This window comes from Apium graveolens, chromosome 4, assembly GCF_009905375.1.
Source record: "Apium graveolens cultivar Ventura chromosome 4, ASM990537v1, whole genome shotgun sequence".
Classification (NCBI taxonomy): domain Eukaryota; kingdom Viridiplantae; phylum Streptophyta; class Magnoliopsida; order Apiales; family Apiaceae; genus Apium; species Apium graveolens.
The window spans coordinates 124,111,232-124,129,292 of NC_133650.1; the positions used below are offsets into that span (position 1 = coordinate 124,111,232).

General features: G+C 35.7%; 2 protein-coding genes across 2 annotated transcripts; one reads left to right on the plus strand and one right to left on the minus strand.

Annotated features, from left to right (window-relative positions):
• Window positions 1-12,161: 12,161 nt before the first annotated feature.
• On the minus strand, window positions 12,162-13,889 carry LOC141718947 (uncharacterized). Its single transcript, XM_074521319.1, has one exon. The coding sequence runs from the start codon at window positions 13,887-13,889 to the stop codon at window positions 12,162-12,164; it is 1,728 nt and encodes a 575-aa protein (XP_074377420.1).
• Window positions 13,890-16,291: 2,402 nt separating this feature from the next.
• On the plus strand, window positions 16,292-17,685 carry LOC141718948 (uncharacterized). The gene is made up of 5 exons (XM_074521321.1): window positions 16,292-16,375; window positions 16,583-16,786; window positions 16,882-16,974; window positions 17,121-17,237; window positions 17,320-17,685. The coding sequence occupies exons 1-5, from the start codon at window positions 16,292-16,294 to the stop codon at window positions 17,683-17,685; spliced, it is 864 nt and encodes a 287-aa protein (XP_074377422.1).
• The last annotated feature ends 376 nt before the right edge of the window (window positions 17,686-18,061 follow it).

The window sequence follows — 18,061 nt, forward strand, 5'->3', positions numbered from 1 at the left end:
ATACCAAGCTTTCTTCTTCAAATTCCATGTCTTTCCTTGATTGGTCTGCGTATTTCCTTTGACGATCTTGTGCGGCTATTAATCTCTTCTGAATAATTTCAACGATTTCCTTTGTCTGCTGTACCAATTCAGGTCCAAGTATTTTGCGTTCTCCTACTTCGTCCCAATATACCGGAGATCAACATTTGCGTCCATAAAGGGCTTCATAGGGTGGCATCCCAATGCTGGCATGATAGCTGTTGTTATAAGCAAACTCTACCAGAGGTAAATGCTCGTCCCAACTTCCTCTAAAATCAATAGCACAAACACGTAACATGTCCTCGATTGTCTGGATCGTTCTTTCACTTTGGCCGTCTGTCTGGGGGTGATAAGCCGTACTCATATTCAATCTCGTTCCAAAACATTCTTGAAAACTTTTCCAAAATCTTGAATTAAATCTTGGATCTCGATCAGATACGATAGATACAGGAACTCCATGACGAACTACGATTTCCTTCAGGTACATATGGACCAACTTGTCGAGCGAAAATCTTTCATTTATAGGCAGAAAATGAGCTGACTTGGTAAGTCTATCCACTATAACCCATATGGCATCATGATTAGCCCTTGTCCTTGGTAGTCCAACTATAAAATCTATGGCAATATGTTCCCACTTCCACTCTGGAATCTCCAATGGCTATAGCAATCCGCTTGGTCTCTGATGCTCTGCTTTAACTCTCTGACAGGTATAACATTTTCTAACCCGTTCCGCAATTTCCCTCTTCATATCTGGCCACCAATAATTTTCCTTTAAATCCCTGTACATTTTGGTACTCCCCGGATGGATGGAATATCTTGAACTATGCGCTTCCTGTAAAATTTCATTCTTCAGCTCCGTTACTGGTGGAATCCAAATTCTAGAAGAAAACCTCTGAATACCTTGATCATCCTTTTGTGTGCATAATTTTTCACCTACCAAACGACTTATATCCTGATCCATTACATCTTCCTAACATTTCTTTATTTTCTCCAACAACTCCGGCTGGAAAGTCATACTGTACACTTTTGCTTCATCAGGCTTGTGAACTCTAATCTCCAATTCTAATTTCTGAAATTCCTTATATATCTCTTCAGGTATTGATAACTCATTTAACCTTTCCTTCCGACTCAATACGTCTGCTACAACGTTCGCTTTACCGGGATGATAATTAATCGAGCAATCATAATCTTTGATCAATTATAACCATCTCCTTTGTCTCATATTAAGTTCCTTCTGGGTGAAAATATACTTTAAACTTTTGTGATCCGTATAAATCTCACACTTCTCTCCATAAAGGTAATGTCTCCAAATCTTCAAAGCAAACACTATAGCTGCTAGCTCCAAATCATGAGTAGGATACTTCTGTTCTTGTGGTTTCAATTACCTTGACGCATACGCAATCACCTTATCGTGCTGCATTAGAACACATCCTAATCCTTTGTGAGAAGCATCGCTATAAATTATGAAATTCCCTTGATCGTCTGGAAGTGACAAAACAGGTGCCGTGATTAATCTTCGCTTCAACTCCTGAAAACTTTCTTCGAACTTGTCGTTCCATATAAACTTTTCATTCTTTCGTGTAAGCTTTGTCAATGGTGTTGCAATCCTAGAAAAATTTTGGACGAATCGTCGATAATATCCCGCCAATCCCAAGAAACTTCTTACCTCGGTGGATGTTCTCGGTCTCTCCCAATTCGTAATTGCTTCGATCTTTGTCGGGTCCACTTTGATTCCTTCGTTACTGACTATGTGTCCTAAGAACTGAACTTCCTATAGCCAAAACTCACACTTCGAGAATTTAGCATATAACTTCTTATTCCTTAAAATCTCCAAAGCTGTTCTCAAATGTTTCGCATGATCCTCTTCCGTCTTTGAATAAATTAAAATATCGTCTATAAACACAATAACAAACTTGTCCAAATACTCCTTGAAAATTCTGTTCATCAGGTCCATAAACGCTGCCGGAGCATTGGTCAATCCAAAAGACATTACTAAAAATTCATAATGTCCATACCTTGTTCGGAAAGCTGTCTTTGGTATATCTTCTGTCTTGATCTTCAGTTGATGATATCCCGATCTTAAATCAATTTTGGAGAAATACTTGGCTCCCTTCAATTGGTCAAACAAGTCGTCAATTCTAGGTAACGGATACTTGTTCTTGATTGTAAGCTTGTTGAGCTCCCTGTAGTCGATACACAGTCTCATGCTTCCATCTTTCTTTTGACAAATAATACCGGTGCTCCCCACGGGGACACACTGGGTCTGATTACTCCTTTTTCTAACAACTCTTGCAATTGCTTTGCTAACTTTTTCATCTCAACGGGCGCCATTCTATACGGGGCCTTGGATACTGGTTATGTTCCAGGTGCTAAGTCGATCGCAAATTCAATTTCTCTATCTGGAGGAAGTCCTGGTAATTCATCGGGAAACACGTCTGGAAATTCATTCACTACTGGAATATCTTCGAGTTTTGCTGGCTCCTGACTTCTGTCGATCACATATGCTACGAAATGCTCGCATCCTTGCCGTAATAACTTCTTAGCTTGAATCATTGTTAAAAACTTCTTTACTTGCTTCTGGCCCTTGAACGTTACTATCCTTTCATCTGGCGTTTTCACCATTACCTTCTTATTTCGACAATCTATCTGGGCATCATGCTTACATAACCAATCCATCCCTAATATAACGTTAAATTCTCCTAACTTATATGGTATCAAATCTATACAAAACTTACTACCAGAAATTTCAATCTCACAATTCCCACAAACTTGATTAACAGATATACGTTCTTGATTTGCTAATTCCACAGTCATTATTTCATTTAAATACTCAACTGGACAATTTAACTTACTAACAAAATCTTGTGAAACAAACGATCGAGTTGCTCCCGAATCTATTAACACTTTGGCACATAAAGAATTCACATTAAGCGTACCTGCCACGACATCCATATCCTGGATAGCATCCTTCACAGACATGTCAAAAACTCTAGCCATTGGAGTCTCATTCACTGTTGAGGTAGATCCCATATCCTCAATGCATTACTGACTGGGGCTAGTGTCTTGCAATCCCTGGCCATATGTCCTGGCTTTCCACATTTGAAGCACGTAAATCCAATGGCTGGAACCTTTACGACTAGATTCCGGATAGGCTGATCCTTATTTGCTGGCTCTCTTGCTGGCTGATTTCGGCACTCCCTCGAATAGTGCCCTTTCTGGTTGCATTTGAAACATACCACATTTAACTTATTACAGACTCATCCATGCTTCTTTCCACATACTTGACAATCTGGAAAAGTTAGACTCAACTGATTCGGTTGATTCGTATTAACTGGACGGTTGCCCTGACCTCCTTCGCCTGCATTCTGTCTCTTAAGATTAAAATTTCTTCCCGACTGAAAGTTGCCCTTCTTAAAATTTGGAAAATTCCATGGTTGTGACTGACCTTCATTCCCTTCAAATCTCCTTTTCTTGCTTTCCTTCTCCTTCTGTGACATCTCACTCTCTGTCTCTGCGATCATGGCCTTCTGTACAACTCCTGCATAGGTATCCAACTCAAAAATGGCTACCTTCCCTCTGATCCATGGCTTCAAACCTTGCTGGAATCTCTTAGCCTTCTTCCTGTCAGTATCCACGTACGACGGCACATACCTTGATAATTCCTCAAACTTACTCTCATAATCTGTGACCGATATATTCCCTTGCTTTAATTCTAAAAACTTCAGCTCCATCTGATCTTGAATAAACTGAGGAAAATACTTTTCTAGAAACAATTCCTTAAACCTCTCCCAAGTAATAACATCTGTACCTTCCAATGTCTTCACCATCGCCCACCAATAGGTGGCCTCATTCTTCAGATAATAACTTGCAAACTCAACTTTCTGTTCCTCTTTCACCTTTACTAAGATAAATGCCTTTACTATTTCCTTTAACCAAACAAGTGCTTCAATCGACTCTAAGGAACCCTTGAATTCTTGTGGGTTTACTGCCTGAAAAGTTTTGAAAGTTACCTGGGGATTGATCTGCCTTTGTTTTTGTTGTGCCAGGTGAACTGTTTGTTGGGCCAAGATTTGAAGAATCCGAGCTATCGCTGGGTCTATGGGTCCTGGGTTTGCATTCTGGTTTGGATCATCTTGGTTGTTATTATTGTTGTTGTTGGTTTCTTCATTCTGGGTGTTGGTGCGGGTATTTCTTCTGGGAGGCATTTTTTGTAAAGAATCAAACAAATTATTTAACTTTTGAATCAAATATTTTGCATAAAAGAAAAGTTTTGTAAAATAGAAGTATCTCTTTTTGAAAACAGTTGTAACTAAGTAAATTGCATGCTTCTTTACAGAATATAAGCAGTTATGGAAAACAGGGTACATGGTATCACAGGGTATAGCTGGTGCAATAAATAAGGTAAAGTAAAACAGGTGCAATAAAGTAAATGACAGTAATAGAAAGGAAAAGAAACTGATATATATAGATCAAAAGTTTTAGGTAGTACAAGCGTAAAGACGCTTCAGAAGTAAAAGCAAAAGGGTACAACAACCTACTCACTAGTCAGCATAGCTAGTCTATAAATATAACTCAAAAGCTTACTGATACACACTACACACTATTGTACATACTATACAACCATAACAACACTGCTCAGCATCTCCATCTCTAAATCTCTGACTCAGCTCCAAGGAAACTCTGGTCCTGCCAGCCTCTCAAAGTCCTCCATCACCTCAGTAGCCCAGCCCATCAGTGCATCAGGGCCTCTTCCAGGTAGTGTAGCTCCATGTAGCCTAGCCTCAAGAACCCTCCGTGTCACATGAATCTCCTCTCGAAGCTCCCTCACACCACGATCAACATCTATAGTCCTGATGATATGTTGTAGCTCTCTGATCTGGGCTAACAAAGAATCACGCTCCAATAGAAGAGCCTCATAACGGTAATAAGGAACTGGGGGCAATGTAGACTGGAATGGGGCACACGCAACTGAATGCCCAGTGGAATCTGAATCAGCTGGTGGGGGTCCTCTGATAGGTGGCCTCATGCCTGGGGGTGGAATAGCCTGCAGTGGTACGGGCTGCAACACAGGTGGAGGTAGAATAGCCAATGCTGGTGGAATAACAGGATGTGGATCCGATAATGGCGCTCCAACTGAAGGCTCTGAGTGATCAGCTGATACGGGAATAAAAGAGTCGGCCATCGCTGTTATCTGAAATTATATCGCAATATAAGAATCTCGAACCACGACGCGAATTATACTAATACCGGTTATACCGTAACACTCAACCTCTCGACATTCTATCATTCTATTCCTTACTTCTAATCCTAACCCTCTACCCATTCCCGTCAACCTAGGTTTGTGTCAGTCACTTATAACCTGTAGCTCTGATACCAAACCTGTGGCGCCCTCCAAACCCGGGTCAGAAGTTTGGGGTCCACACACACACCTTATTTATAACCTGCTTATAACAATAATAAAGATAATAATAATATACAGTGACCCTACTTACCAATTACCACGGACCGCAACAGGTGAAAGTATGCACACAAGCCAAACATACTAATATATTACATACCGATCAAATCTCATCTATTCAAACTCGAGGCTGAGTATTAAACATTATTACAAACTTTTACAAACATAAATTATCCCAAAAGAAGCCTACTAGCTCAGCTTCCTCAAACTGAACCCCTAGCTCTCGCGCTGGACTGGGAATCCTCGCTACCAACTGGTTCCTTTTTAACTGGAAAGAATATAAACAACATTGCACAAATGAGCTAACTAGCTCAGCAAGTCACAATGACAAAACTGAGAATAATGATCATCAGGTAAATATGGTTATGGTATCAAGTGAATATTGGATTATGATTTAGAATTGGATATTATATTTTCATTTTAAAAACCAAGGTTAGGCTGCTGATCAGTCACGCACTAACCCCGAGCAAAGCACACAGTATTGCTCTAACTACTGGATCCAAGGCACACATTGGCCTAACTTGACCATTATATGGTCTGACCACGAATATGGTCCACAATTTTATAAAAATAATCCAATTCTAGCATAATAACAGAATAAGCAATATTAAACCATAAACAGAATCAATAACAACACTGGATGTTCAATAATGAAATAGTTTTAATCTTCATGAGGATCAATAGGGCATTTCCAAAGCTTAGCTGTTAGGTAATAAAAGAATTGGATAACAAAGGAATCAACATTTCAGGGTTTCAAGGATTTGGTCTTTCAAAGCATAAGATACAATGGTTTGAGTATGTGGATAATTCGATTCAGTGTTTGGTATTTAGTTTGTATGTGTTTGTGGAGTAGTACCGTATATTTGTGGTTCAAAACTGGAATCGTGGTTAGGGTTTAGTGCTTCAAAGCACTTGCAATATCAACAAGACTACCAAGTACTATAATATCTCAAGAAAGTTCAGAACACTTGCCTGGTATTAGCTTACTACACTGCACTCGCTTCCAATCATAATGGTCTTACTCCTCAACTACCTGTTTACCTTTCCTACGTCTTGCCTCTTCTGCTCACATATCATAAGCATCTATCAATATTCAACTCATATGATTCTATTCAACACATACTTCTATCTACCCTTCGTTTCACCCAAATCCGGTTAACGGATTGAAAGTTACGCAATGAACAAGTAAACATCGAATATACAGACCGACAGTCAACCAACAAGTCACATATAACACATAATACGTCACATAATCATTGATATATCATTTATAAAGAAGTTTTGGGGTCATAAATAGGCTTTCTGGTATTTAAAGTGATTTTTAAAATATTTTTCGGAATTAACACGGGTCGTTGGATCAATTTTGAAGTAACAAACAGGGTTCGGTTGGCCAATTCTGGCTTCTAAACAATTTTATAATAATTATCGAGCCTTGGAAATAATTTAGAATAATATTTTCAAGCTCAAAACTATTTTTCGGAATTTTTAAATCATTTTTAAATAATTAAATCTAATTAAATAATTAATTAAAATCAATTAATAATTAATTAAATCAATTAATCAATTAATTTTCGAATTAATTGATCAATTAATCAATTAAAAATTAACTAAAATTAATTAACTAATTAATTTAGATTTATTTTTGAATTAAAAATAATTTTCAGAATTAAAATAATAATTTTTTTGGAATTTTCAGAAATTAAAATGAATTTTTATAATAAAAATAAATAGGAAATATGGTTTTTAAACATTTTTAAAACAGGAATCCAACTTTTGCAAACTCTGAAAAGTTCAGGGACTGAACTTCATCGTTTTCAAAAGTTGGGGTACTAAACTGCAATTTTCCAGCCCTTCGCCGGAAAACAGTTGGGTTCGCCGGAGAACTCAACTCCGGCATCCTTCCACCACCAAAAATTCCAGATTTAATCTACAATTCACCAGGAATCTAACCATACCATCAAATCGACCTAACAATCCCTGAGTTGACCGGAATTTGGCCAAAAAGTTCGCCGGTTTCCGACGAGCTCGACGTAAACTTCAAAACACAACTCCCTTCTCTACAGACCTCGTTGATTCATGAAACTTGTACGACTCGATTGCAAATTTCACAGAAAACACAACCACTATACCACAACATCTATCTATTCCAAAATAATAAACTCCCAAATTTCAATTAAGAACATTCATACGGGTTATAAACCCTAATTTTAAAATTCGAAAATCAAACTCAAATTTGAACATGTTATTGAACTCCAAATCAGTCGTATAATATATCAAAATCATCAGGAAAACAAGCTCTACAACATGCAATCATCAAATCATACAAACAATCATCCGAACAAAAATTCATATTTTTACTAAAATTAATTCGAAAATAAATAAAATTATTGAAAAATAACCTTGATTTCTGCAGGTGTATGGATTACAGATTCTAGTAGATCTCTTCAAGACATTCAAATTGGTTACTCGAGCTTTCCAAACTGAATTCAATAACACCTCCAAAAGCTTGTTTGATTTTAGAACAGTTTATGAATTTAGGGTTTTTCTCTGAAAATTATATAATTATCTGTCTGCGAATAATTCTGATATGAAATAAAATACGGTAAAAGGCTATTTATAATTACGAAATATTAGTATCCCGTTGGATGACGTCGGTTGGTTCCCGTTTTTATAAAATAGATTTTAAATACCCGGAAAAAAGATTTTATAAATTTCATATTATTCTTTTAAATTCATAAATCAACATAAAAATAATTAGGAAGATATGACAATTATCTATATTTTATTTTGGATATATAAAAATTAAAATACTCAATTAATATTATTTTTGAATATCCAAACACAGATAACACTTAACAATTAATTCACAGAATAAATATTGAACAAACATATAATAATTATTTAATAACAAAAATAATTACATGATATATCCCGAATATTACAGTACCAGCTTCACAGTTGGGTGCTTGTTTAAATATCTTGGTACAAGTTGGTTTTACAACTGGTGGAAAAATTGCACTTGTCGCTTCCCTATTAGTGCCAGTTTTTTTCGGTTGTTTCTCGGTGGTGGCAGTGGCACTATGTGTTAGACCCTTCTCTTTTGCAGTTGCTGCAGTGGCTCGCGAACGAGTTCTCGGTCCAGATAGAGGTTTCTTTGACGTAGCACTTTTGACCATCTATAAATTAGTAAAAAGGTCGGGTTATTGTTTAAATTATTTTATATGTATGAAGCGGAAAAAATAAGTGATACACAAGTAATTTTTATGTACCTCATCGGAATCAGTACTTTCATCTGCACCCTCGATTTCTGGAAGATATTCATCACATCCCTCGGGATCATAAACTTTAGCCTTTTTTTCCTGTTGTCCAACGCACCCTGTTCCAAACTATTAACTAAAGATGGCAACCCGTAAGACTTACAAACTGCATCATTCTCTTGTATACGCTCGAGTCTTTCCAATTCATACTGCGTCAACGTTGACAAGGGTGGTGGTGGTGGTGGCAACTGCAAACAATTATACAATAAATCAAATTGTATTCTAATTGTGTTTGTTTGAAACACGGGAGCAAAAGAGTCAATACAAATCATTTATTAAAAAATCAGATCTAAAAAATGACATTCTGTAGCAATCAGCTATTAGTTAATCACAGATATTACGCGTAAAAATCAACAAAATACTATGAGCACAAGTATATCAAGATGCAGATAAGAAGGATAAAACTGCAAAAAAATGACCCTTAAATTTTTCATAAATACCCTCATTATATATTTAAACCAAGTATTGTATCGCTAATTTATTTATCGAACTGTGTTAGATATATTTTTCATAAATACCCTCATTGTATATTTAAATGTTAAAACATCAGAGTAATGCCTAAGATGATCTTATGTTATTCAACAATTAGCATATTTATCATCTATTAATAAAAATGTCAGAAGTACCTCGGCATCAACTTCGTTCCCTCCAGCATCGTCATCTGTTTCACTTTCCAAATTTAGTTTCATCCTCGCATCTTCATCTGGTTCACTGTCCAAATTTAGTTTCCTCCTCGCTGCTCCTTTCTCCTGCACAGTGACATCCTGTCTACGCTAATCGGATTCGGCTCGGGTGAAATTTCCTTTGTTTCAGTATTTTTTGTTGCTTCTGGAGTTGTTGCATGGTAATATACTTTCGCTTCACTGGTTTCTTAGCAGAATTTGTAACAGTAACAATATAAATATATATTAGAAGAATCGCAATCCGTTTACACTCTCACACGCATGCATGTAAATATCACAGACTCTACCAGCTAATTGAACTGGATGTTTAAAACAGGCATGCTTACCGAGAATTATGTTTTTCCTTGGCCTTATAATAACATGTGGTTGCATTTGTCTTAAAGGCTCAATTTCGACGTCAACAATGGTATCAATGAAGAAGTTAATTTCTTCTCCATCATTGCAGCCCAGTACATATTCATCAGTATCTTTGTCATCCAACAACATCTTCCAGCCACCCCTCTTTCCTTCCCTAATGTAGACTTCACCGATTTCAGAGTAATGGAGGTTATCTTTCACAGACTCCATGAGCACAGAAAATGAGAATTCATCATAATCTACATTTGGTACAAGTAAAGATATTCCACCCACATAACTTTTTCGATGAAACTGTCCAGTATAGTGCAATCTAATATTTAGCCTTTTCTCCATCCTGTAAAAAATACAGATGATAAATATGTTAGTTCATATGCATAAGACATCAAAAAAGGTATACATCATTTATAAACCCTTCTTTTAAATCAGACTTGCCAAATTCAATCAAAAACATAAAACTACAAAGAAATTAAAAAAAACATTTGGCCAAATTATATAGGATATATTTCTTGAAAAATCAGTGGAAAATTAATAAAAATTAATTGCATAATCAGATCATTTTCCATGATAATAGATTAATCATTAAATTGTGCAAGTGCTAACTACGGGATCTATTTATATTGTTTTAAATCATTAATTGTAGCAAAGAGAACTAGTTTACTTAATTGGCTGACATTTTATATGTGATGGAGATACTAACACATGCAATTTTTCTGGACATTAAATATATTAGTTTATAAGCAAGAATCGAGTAAAGTCATCTCGTTACACTACAAATTAAATACATCTCTGGTGCATTGCAACCAGAGCCGCTTTCTTTGACCTAAGGAGATGGGATAGGAATTTCTTTTAGTGGGACATCATCCCTAATCCAACCCCATCATCAAATTCTGGAATTGTTACATTTCCATTACAAATATCTTGTAAATGAGTCGTGTCTTCTTCAGTGGCAGTCTTATTTTCAGTATCACACCAATCCCTTGGATATTTTTTAATAACGTAATGGAAATTCTTTTCAAATGGATCTTCCACATAGAAAACTTGTTGCACTTGGGAAGCAAGGACATATGGATCTGATTTATGGCATAATTTATTGAAATTTACGCGAGTTAGACCATACAAATCCTTTTCTTCTTGGTACCAGCAACACTTAAAAAGGACCACTCTAAAAGCTCCCCAGTAATCAAGTTCAAAAATTTCTTCGATTAATCCGTAGTAATTAACATTCCCGACTATTGGGTTCTGGTCTTTTGAACTTGCAAAGCTCGTGGTTTCAGCGGTCAAAAATACTCCGCTATTTTACGTGGTACATCGAGAATCTCTAAATTTAGTATGGAATCCGAATCCATTTATTGCATATCCATTAAATGTCCTGGCTGCTCGATTAGGACCCAATGCAAAAACCTCTAATTCTCTTGAAATATTGTCCCTTTTCAGAAGCACTTCTTTTAACCATTTCCAAAACTCTTCGATGTGTTCTCATTCCCTTTTGTATCTTCTTGGATTTACAAGACCATCCACAAAAGCTCGATGCTCCCTAAAATATACCAAGGGTAAATAATCTTAGAAATTTAGTTGTAGTTATTCAATTTTATATTACTCATTAGAATAAAATTAGGTCTTCAGAACTTACTCCATTAAAGTCTCTATTTCTTGATTGCTGGAATTGAACAATAAGTAGCGATGTACTGCCTTCCAAACTATATCTTTTAATTTGAATATCTTTCCATCTTTATTCTTTTTTGTCCAAATATGATATTCCTCATTAGCTGGATATCTTCCAAAGTCAGTTATTAGATTTTTTGTTCCATCATCAACGCTTAAAAACCTTGAACAAAACGTCACACACTCTTCAGCCAAATAACCTTTTGCAATGGAACCCTCCGGTTTACTTCTATTTCGAACATAAGATTTCAACTTTCCTAGATAGCGCTCAATTGGAAACATGCATCTGAGGTGTACATGACCACCATATTCGACTTCTCCGCATAAATGAACAGGCAGGTGTACCATTATATCGAAGAAAGCCTGTGGAAAAATCATTTCAAATTCATAAAGTACCTCAACAATTTCTGTTTGCAACCTCTTTAGGTCATCTAAATCAATAACCTTGCTCCACAAACCTCTAAGGAATGTGCCAAATTTGATCATTGGTAAAGCAACCTGAGGTTTTAGTGTTTTCTGCACCGAAAATTGTAACAAATAGTGAAGTATGAAATGAGCATCATGGCTCTTATACCCCACAACCTTTCTTTCTTTCAAGTGCACGTACCGACTAACATTCGAGGCACAGCCGTAGGGAAGTCTGGCATTCTTCAATACTAAGCAAAATTATTCTTTCTCCTTATTTGTCATGTCAAATATTGCTGCTCTTATTTGAAGATGCTTCCCATCGCCACAGTCAACAGGATGAAGGGGTTTTCTGATTCCCAACTCTTGCAAATCCTTTCGAGCATTTACGTGATCCTTTGTTTTTCCCCCAATATTAAGTAAAGTACCTAATATATTGTCGCATATGTTCTTCTCTATATGCATAGGATCCAGATTATGATGAAGCGGATTATGACACCAATATGGCAAGTCAAAAAATAATGACTTCTTTTTAAAAGAGGAATCACTTTTACCCTTTTTCTTTCTCTTAACCCCAAACTGGTTTTCAAACCCCGACAATAATTCATCAATATCTGTGCCCGATAATATTTGTGGATTGGTCCCTATTTCAACTTCTCCGTTAAATATCCTTTTATCTAGCCTCCACTTGTGCGTAGAATCAAGAAACTTTCGATGGTTCATATAACACATTTTTTTGCTATGTTTCAAGTAATTTGATGAAGTCTCATAGTTACATACAGGACATGCTAGTTTCCCCTTTGTGCTCCAACCTGAAAACATAGCATATCCTGGAAAGTCGCTGATTGTCCATAACACACTTGCACGTAATTGAAAATTCTCATCAGTCAAGGCATAGTAGACTTCAACGCCGATATTCCATAATGATTTCAATTCCACGATTAAGGGCTGCATATATACGTCGATATTGTTCTTGGGAGATTCTGGACCAGATATTAATGTTGAAAGAATAAGATTTTCTTGTTTCATACATAACCAGGGTGGAAGGTTGTAGTTTACCAACACTATTGGCCATGTACTATGACTTAAATTCATAGACCGAAATGGGTTAAATCCATCCGCTGCGACACCTAACCTAACATTCCGAATTTCTGATGAAAAATCAGGATAACATGCATCCATTGACTTCCATGCCTTAGCATCAGCCGGATGTCTTAGTTTTCCATCTTCTTTTCTTCCCACTGCATGCCATCTCATAATTTCAGAGAATTCCTTGCACATAAACAACCTTTGTAACCTTGGTCGTAGTGGAAAGTACCTCAATACATTTGCTGGCACCTTACGAATCAATTTTGGGGGATCATTGTTATCAGGAATGCCTTTCTTCTCTTGTATAATCCACCTCGAAACACCGCAAGTGTCGCAAACATCTTTATCTTTATTTTCTGCCCAATATAGCATGCAACTGTTTGGACATGCATGTATTTTCTGGTAATCGAGACCTAAATCCCTTATAACACTTTTTGCAGCATTAAAGGATAAAGGCAGGTGGGCATTAGGAAAAGCATCTTTCATCAGGCTTAGTAATTCCCCAAATGCAGATTCGCTAATTCCATGAATACGCTTTAAATGGTAAAGTTTGATCATGAAACTTAATCGAGAATATTTAGTGCATCCAGGATATAACGGCTGTTTTCCTTCTTTAACATGCTGGTAGAATTTTTTAGCTTCTACATTAGGTTTTTCTTCTCCGTCTCCTAGATTTTGAAACTTCTTACCCGTACAATCGAACATTGCACCTAAATTATCTTGAAATTCCATTCCCGTTTCACAATCCATAAAGTCATCGGTAACTTCTAATTTCATCTTTGAGACCTCATAAATCCATTCTTCATGCAACTCAGAAGGACCAGAGAAAATAAGATGATCATATATGGTCTTTTGACGATGCCAGTAACGTTCTGCGCATTTTCTACAAGGGCACTTCATTTCTTCGCCTCTTTTATAAATAAGAAATGCATTGATTAGGAAATTCTTTATCCCTTTTACGTACTCTGAACTGGATCTTGGAAGGCTAATCCAAATGTAATAATCGCCATCCATTTCCACAATCTATCCGCAGCCTAGTAAGACTAATATCGGAACGACTACTAAACAAACCATATCCTGTAAGGTTTTAACATTTTAAATATATCAAATATAGTAATTATAGCTTATACAGGTTATCATCACAAATCATATGTCATTATAAATCTTCAGTTGTCATTATAATTAATTAGTCATAGTTATAGGCTTAAACTATACAAAATTAGTCATTATGGGATTATATAGTTTAATTAGTTGTCAACTATACGAAGAATTTTATACATCAAAACCATATAACAGAGGCATACATTTAGCTAGTGCATACATTAAACAGTACGCTACTAGATTCAACACTACTATAACAAGTACACTTACATAAAACCACATGTATTTAAACAAATATATAAGGTGCAACCATGAATTTGTTGACCTTATATAAATACAATATATCCAACTAAGAATTTCACCTTAGCACATAGAAATAAACTAAATACAAAAAACAGAGCGAAGCAATATGGTGCATAAAACAGACATCACATAGCAGAGACAAACATTCGTAATAGAGCATCACGATTTAACTACACAAACATGCTTAAGCAAGGAAAATGGCTAAAGATTACATGCAAAGCATTTACTTTAGGAAAGAAGAAGCATGTTTACCTGTAAATGCGTAACGATTAATGTCAAAACCGAATGAGCCTTTCTCAAGAGCAACCTTCAACCCCGCAGCCAACCCGTATGTCAAGTCCTTGCCTGTTAATTAAAAAAGTACCCCTTTGTCATTCATCTAGACTCATTATCTCTGGTCCTAATTTACAGAATAAATTCCTAACATACCAAGCAATCAAGCACCAATTAAGATATAGACAGAGGCTGACCAACTATGACCAACTTGCAGTAGTTCAATCATGTAAAAGCATTATCAAAATAACACAATCTACCTATCAGATCAACATTATCGAGCAATTACAACCGAATTACACTCTTTCAAATCAAACATGTAAAAGCTTTATTATTCTCTGCTAACAAATTCAATCCAAGAAAACAAAGGGGTAAATAAAACCCTAAATCAACTTCACATAACAAATAAAACCCAAAATAATTACCCAACATAAAACCCTAAAAAACCCAAAATCAAACAAATAAAACTTCCAAATAAAATCCTAAAAAAACATGTTCGAATTGAAATAAAACCCAAAATCAACTTCATATAACAAATAAAACCCCCCAACAAAACCCAAAATCAAACAAATAAAACTTCCAAATAAAACCCTAAATAAAATATGTTCGAATTGAAATAAAACCCAAAATAAACTTCATATAACAAATACAAACCCCCAACAAAACCCAAAATCAAACAAATAAAACTCCCAAATAAAACCCTAAATAAAACCCTAAATAATTACCTAAATCGAAGATGTGTTCGTTTGGATCGAAGATGCCCCAAACTCAAACCCCATACTGAATCGAAGATGCTCCAAACTGAATCGAAGATGCTCCAAACTGAAACGAAGATGCTCCAAACTGAATCGAAGATTAGCCAAACGAAATTGAAGATGAGAGTTTAATGCAGCTTTTTGAGAGTATAATCGAAGATGAGAGTGAATGTCTGAGAGTGAGAGTGAATGTCCGAGAGTGAATTTTGAGAGGGAATGTCTGGGACTGTATTTTCGTTTAGAGGGGAAGAATAGCCGCCCAAACTTTCACCTACTGACTTATAATTTGCATCTCTCAAATTTTATTTTAATTTATTGAAAATTTCTTTTTTTAATTTATAATTAATTTATGATTTTCAAATATTAAGATATTATAAATATATTTAAAATATAAAAAATATTGAAACTTTAAATATGTTATATATCAAAATTTAAAATGAAAATAAATAATATTTAAATGACATTTACATATATTTTGAATATTGAAATTTATGTTAATTTAAATTACAATTTTGGACTATTAAAAAATATAATAATAAAATTAAAATCAAAATTTGAACTATTAGTACATAGTAACTAGTAAATTTACGTTAAAACCATTAATAATTAAAATCTCAAAAGTTAGTAGATCGTAAAAAATATAATAATAAAATTAAATCAAATGCAACCCGACAAGATCAATTGCAACAGAAATCAGTCAAATGCAACGCCTTTTGGGCCACGTCAGCAGACACGTCATGTGGGTCCCCAGCCACGTTAGCTGCCATGTCAGCAACGGGGACCACGTGTGGGCCCAAATTCTGCCACGTCAGCTGCCACGTCAATAGTGCGGGCCCTTATGTGGAACCCCCTCCTGGCACGTAAGCTGCCATGTCAGCAATGTGGGACCCACATGGCGACAAATTACTGTGGCAGATGGCTAATGCAATACCACGATCTCTAGTGTTGCAAGCTGTGCAACATCATTATTTATACGCAACGCCAACTGAAATGTAATGCAACACTATTTTCTTATGGTTGCAGATAAGCCAAAATCTTATAGTTATTGCAACGCTTTTCTTACAACACTCAAAAAAAACATTGCATATGAGCATTTATGGCGTAGTGTATGTTTTCAGTAGTTCAATTTATCTATTTAATTATATGTTTCATGAAATGTAGGCTAAGTATGTTATTCCGGATGAGGGGTACAAGTGGGTCATGCATACGATAAATGAGTCTTGGAAGCAGTTCAAGTGCCATGTGAAAACAAAGTATTATAAAAAGTATGAAACTGATGAGGAAAGACTTGAGAGAAGACCTGAAACAGTTCCGCTTGAGGATTTTAAAATGCTTTTGAGGTATTGGGGTGATGAGGCGGTTCAGGTACTGATACTAATTAATTAAATGCCACTTTATAAGTAAACAAAAATTATAGAATTAAATTGCTTTCTTTTTGACCTTGTTTCCTATTTTGGCAGTCCCTAGCCGACGATAATGTGGCGCATCGAAATACAATAACTGAGACACATACCATGGGTCCTAGAACTCATGCACAAGCTAAAGAAAAACTAGTATGTATTTTCCGAATATGTATTAAGTAGATTGGTGAATTATTAAGGTTGCAAAATAAATTTGTTTAAATTTTTTTACAAAATTTTTAAGTTTATTTTATTCTATCGTCCATTGTTCTGTTTTTCATAATTCTAATATGTGACAGAAAAAACTGGACCCAAATATTGTCGAGCCAGTTGATGCTGAAATTTATCTGGAAACCTATAAGCGGAAACCGGGCCGAAAGTACAAAACAGATGTGGAGGAACATAAAACCAAATATGTAAGGAATTTTTATTAGATAAATATCGAAGCAACCTGAATATATTTATATTTTTAAAACTTAATGTTATCGTTTCTTCTAGATGAAGATAAAGGCACTGGTAGATTCAGGAAATATTGTCGAGGCAAATGCAATGGTCTCTGGTGGAAAGAAGCATGGGAGGACCTGGCTTGTGGGAAGGCAAGGTCAAAAGTCTGTAGAAACTTCCACCCTTGCTGGAAAAGACAATTATGTGCAAGAGATGACCTTAAAAATCAGGCAGGAACTTGAGGCTGATTTGGAAGCCAAGGTCAACTTAAAAGTGAAGGAGAACATGTCATGGTTAATGCAAAAGCTTGGGGAAGCTAATCCAGGTCTTAAACTTGATGTTGGAGACTTTTGCGCAACCTTATCAAGTGATCAAGATGACAACGGTACTCCAATGACTACAGGTGGCACCGATGTTTAACTACTTAGCATTATCATTATGAAACTGTCCTTAATATCTAAACTTCTTTATTTTGTACTTTCGAATGTTAGATTTACCGTAAGTGCTGGGAATTGGCACTTTAGTATTCGTAGTGCTGCTTACGATGGTTGAATGTTGGATGTTGTTGGTTGTTGAACTTTATTTGCTGGTCTGGTTATTTTAAATGGGTTGTAGGAGAATTTGGTTTGGATAACTAATTTTCAAGGGTTATATATCTGTACCAGACAATTACAGCAAATTTTTTTATTTAAAGCGTTGCATTTGTCTTTTAGAGTGTTGTATTTTAAAATAAATGTATTGCATTATAAACTATAATGGTGTTGCATTCTTGAATATAGTGTTGCCTTAAACAGAC